This window comes from Culex pipiens, chromosome 1 (assembly GCF_016801865.2).
Source record: "Culex pipiens pallens isolate TS chromosome 1, TS_CPP_V2, whole genome shotgun sequence".
NCBI classification, from domain to species: Eukaryota; Metazoa; Arthropoda; class Insecta; order Diptera; family Culicidae; genus Culex; species Culex pipiens.
In genome coordinates, this window is record NC_068937.1 from 73,755,365 (window position 1) to 73,758,709 (window position 3,345).

Below are 3,345 nucleotides of genomic sequence, written 5' to 3' on the forward strand. Positions count from 1 at the left end.
GGCGCTGGAGCAGAAATCCCACGTTAGAGGAAGGCCATGCCCCGGGGGGCGTTGTGCCAATAGTTTCGTTTTTGCGAATCCGGTCGAACGCCGCTGTACAAGAGATCGTCTGAGCCAAATATTCCGCGTTCAAGTTCTGGCCCGCACTCACGATAGCCCTGCCAGCGGACCCGGACATGGTGTTCCGGCCGCAACACGAGCAAAAGGACATTTGCGTGCGCTTCTTCGGCACGCACGATTTTGGATGGATCAACCGGAGCCGAATCTACCTCTATCACGAAGGCGACTCGGACATCGTGGCGGCCGGAAGCAGTCGGACATGATGGAGCGGTATAATGAAGAATCGACCCCGGACGATTTGAGCCAACACGGTCCATCGTTGCTCCGCTTAGAGGGCGCAACGCGGGGTGAGTTTGTCGAGGGGATGGTTTTTCGTATCAATTGTTGAATCTATTTTATTTCGACAGAAGGACTAGATCTGTACAAATCGTCGGACAAGGACCCGTGCGGGCTAGACTCGAACTGCATCACCCGGGCGCTGCTCATGGAGTGCAATCCGAAGACTTTCCAGCTAGCGAAAGTTGCCAGAACCAGTGCTTCAAACGGAAGCAGTACTAGGCACTGGAGGCCAAACGAATTCTCATCAAGGGCTGGGGTCTGGTCGTGCGTCGCGTGATCGAGTACGAGAAGTGACCAACAACGAGGAGTTGCCGCGGCGGATAAAGCAAAAGGACGAAAATTACTACTTCCTGACGGTGGACTCGGAGCTGACGATCGACACGAGGCCCAAGGGCAACTTGGCCTGGTTCATCAACTACTCGTGCGAGTCCAACTGCGAGACGCTGCTGTGAAAGGTCGGCGGAAGCCAATCCGTGGGGCTGTTTGCCCTCAAGGACCTCAAGGCAGGAAGTTTTTCGAAATACCGGTAAAGACACTTACTACAACTAACTCTTCTTACTCTTTTCTCCACCAGGTCTAAGAGCTCACCTTCAACTACAACTTTGAGACGTTCGGCCAGAATAAGATTTGCCACTGTGGTGCGAGCAAGTTTTGCGGGCTGATCGTGGGATAATCACAACGGTCTTGCGCGACTTCCAGGTGCAGATTGTAACGTGGGTTACCTGCTCGAGTGCTCAAATGACAACAGTGACGACGGCGCTCTCCCGCCACACGCCTGCGGCAAAGTACCTTACGGATCCATTGCGACAAGTGTTCTACCTTGCTGAGAGTGACCTCGAGTTTGATCAGTGAACGTTCACGAGGAAACAAACCATTGTTATTAAGTTGTGTAATGAGTAACCAAAACGAAAATTTGTAAATGTACTCGAAATAAATTTAAAACGCTGCAGCAGTTGCAGCCGCAGTCGGTGGAGCTACTTCAGTAGCCTGATGTAGATTCGGAACCAAGCTGGGAACGGAGATGAGTTGGGTTCACGTCATGTGAGAAATCCTGCAAGTCGTCATAAGTTTTTCTTGCGTGTTGCGGCTGCTGGAGATGCATTAAAACCTCATGCTGCAAACACAACATTGTCTACCAGAAAAGACCTGCGGCAAGCAGTTCTATCAACCAAGGAAACGTTGTGATTGTGTCACGTTCCCCAGAAAACCATTCCCCCGAAAACCATTCCCCAGAATACCGTTCCCCAGAAAACCATTTCCCAGAATGTACCATTTCCCAGAAAACAATTCCCCAGAATGTACCATTTTCCAGAAAACCATTCCCCAGAAAAGTTTTTTTTCTCGAAAAATATTAAGAATTGATGCAAAGTAATTTCAAATATTAGATTTTTTAGGAAATTCTTAGAAAATATAAAAATTGGACGTAATTTCATCAATGCCAAGAAAATTATTTTCTTTTTTGACAACAATTCTTGAGAAAATAACAGAAAATGTAAATTCAGCCTATGACTCGTTCTATTATTCTAAGAAATTTTCTCTTTCTTTCCAGTCATTATAACACAAATACCGAATAAATTGCAGTTTCTTTTTATTTTTTGTTTTTCCGTGAATGGTATTTTTATTTTGCAACCAAAAAATGCTTTTTAAAATTAAAATAAAAGAAGATTAAAGATTAAAGAAGAAATCCAGAGTTTTTTTTTTAAAAGGACCAATAAACTATTGTCTTTCATATGTTTATAGGACCTAATAAAAAAAACTCTAGAAATTCAAATTAAAGAAGGGAAAACTCTCCTCCTCCCTTTTAAAGGTAAAATTCAACTTATGTCAGTCAGTAGAGTTTTCCCTTCTTTAAGGAAGGGAACACTTTTTAGTCTTGTAATAACTGCTGACACAAGTTAACGTGGTGATTATTGCACCCGGGCGTAATATTTCAATCTTTATTTTTCGCATCACGTTCGAGATTTTTCGATCTAAATATTACAATCGTAAATTGTCCCAAAAAATTTCAAAATTAAAAAAAAAAATCTAAAAATTTGAAATTTAAAAATCAAAATAATAATAAAATAAATATTAAAATTTTGAAATTTCAAAAAAAAATAAAATTTTATAAATTTTGGAAGTTTGTGAAATTTTGAAAATTTTGGAATTTTTTGAAATTTTGAAAATTTTAGAAATTTTGGAAATTTTGGAAATAATAATAACTCCGATAAATATTTCTGGGGAACGGTACATTCTGGGGATTAGTTTTCTGGGGAATAGTACATTCTGGGGAATGGTTTTCTAGGGAATGGTTCATTCTGGGGAATGGATTTCTGGGGAATGGTATTCGGGGGAATGGTTTTCTGGGGAACGTGACACAATCAAACGTTGTATTTACCGGACCGTTGTTCCGACTCCTATGCTTCCTTTTTCTTTTTCCGACATCAAACCTTCGGTGGGAGGATGTCGTTTTTTATCACCTTAATGGGCTTAACCCTAGTTCAATTTAACCGTACTGACAATCGTTTATTAATAGGCTTCGCTGAAATGGAAAACTAAACTTCGTTGATTATGCAGAGTCCCCACTGCCGGTCAGCCCAGGCCTTCTTCTCGAAGACCGGCGCTAAGTCGGTGGCCATTTGACCAATGGCGTTACAGGCGGCTTAACGCACTCTCGGATGGAACCAATCAACTACTTGAGCACGCCCTGCATGATGTTCGTCAGCATGCTTTCCATCTGCTTGTGGCAACCCTAGCCAGCGGCTGAGACGACTATCAGAGCGGCGTGCCGTTACTTCTAGTTCAACATATTTGGAATGTTTGCGATAGTGTGCGGCAGAATGGCCTTTCCGACAAGACTCACGCCGACTCGTGGTGTTATCATCGGCAGTCTCATCCGACACGGATCACTCCTCGTCGTCCTCCAGGTCGATCATCATCTGTAGCACCAGCGGAACCAAAGAGGCC

The 3,345-nt window shown here is 43.5% G+C and overlaps 1 protein-coding gene across 1 annotated transcript; it reads left to right on the forward strand.

Annotated features, from left to right (window-relative positions):
* Positions 1–319: 319 nt before the first annotated feature.
* LOC120432060 (histone-lysine N-methyltransferase NSD2-like) lies at positions 320–1,010 on the forward strand. Its single transcript, XM_039597191.1, has 3 exons — positions 320–407; positions 468–551; positions 613–1,010. Exons 1-3 carry the CDS (start codon positions 320–322, stop codon positions 849–851), a joined length of 411 nt encoding a protein of 136 aa, XP_039453125.1. The 3' UTR covers positions 852–1,010.
* The last annotated feature ends 2,335 nt before the right edge of the window (positions 1,011–3,345 follow it).

What these genes read in the sequence shown, in the direction of transcription:
- LOC120432060 (XM_039597191.1), top strand. Translation starts at nt 320, where the DNA reads ATGATGGAGCGGTATAATGAAGAATCGACCCCGGACGATTTGAGCCAA. An exon ending in CTTAGAGGGCGCAACGCGGG is followed by an intron (nt 408 to 467) that starts GTGAGTTTGTCG and finishes TTATTTCGACAG; the next exon opens with AAGGACTAGATCTGTACAAA. An exon ending in CCGGGCGCTGCTCATGGAGT is followed by an intron (nt 552 to 612) that starts GCAATCCGAAGA and finishes AAACGGAAGCAG; the next exon opens with TACTAGGCACTGGAGGCCAA.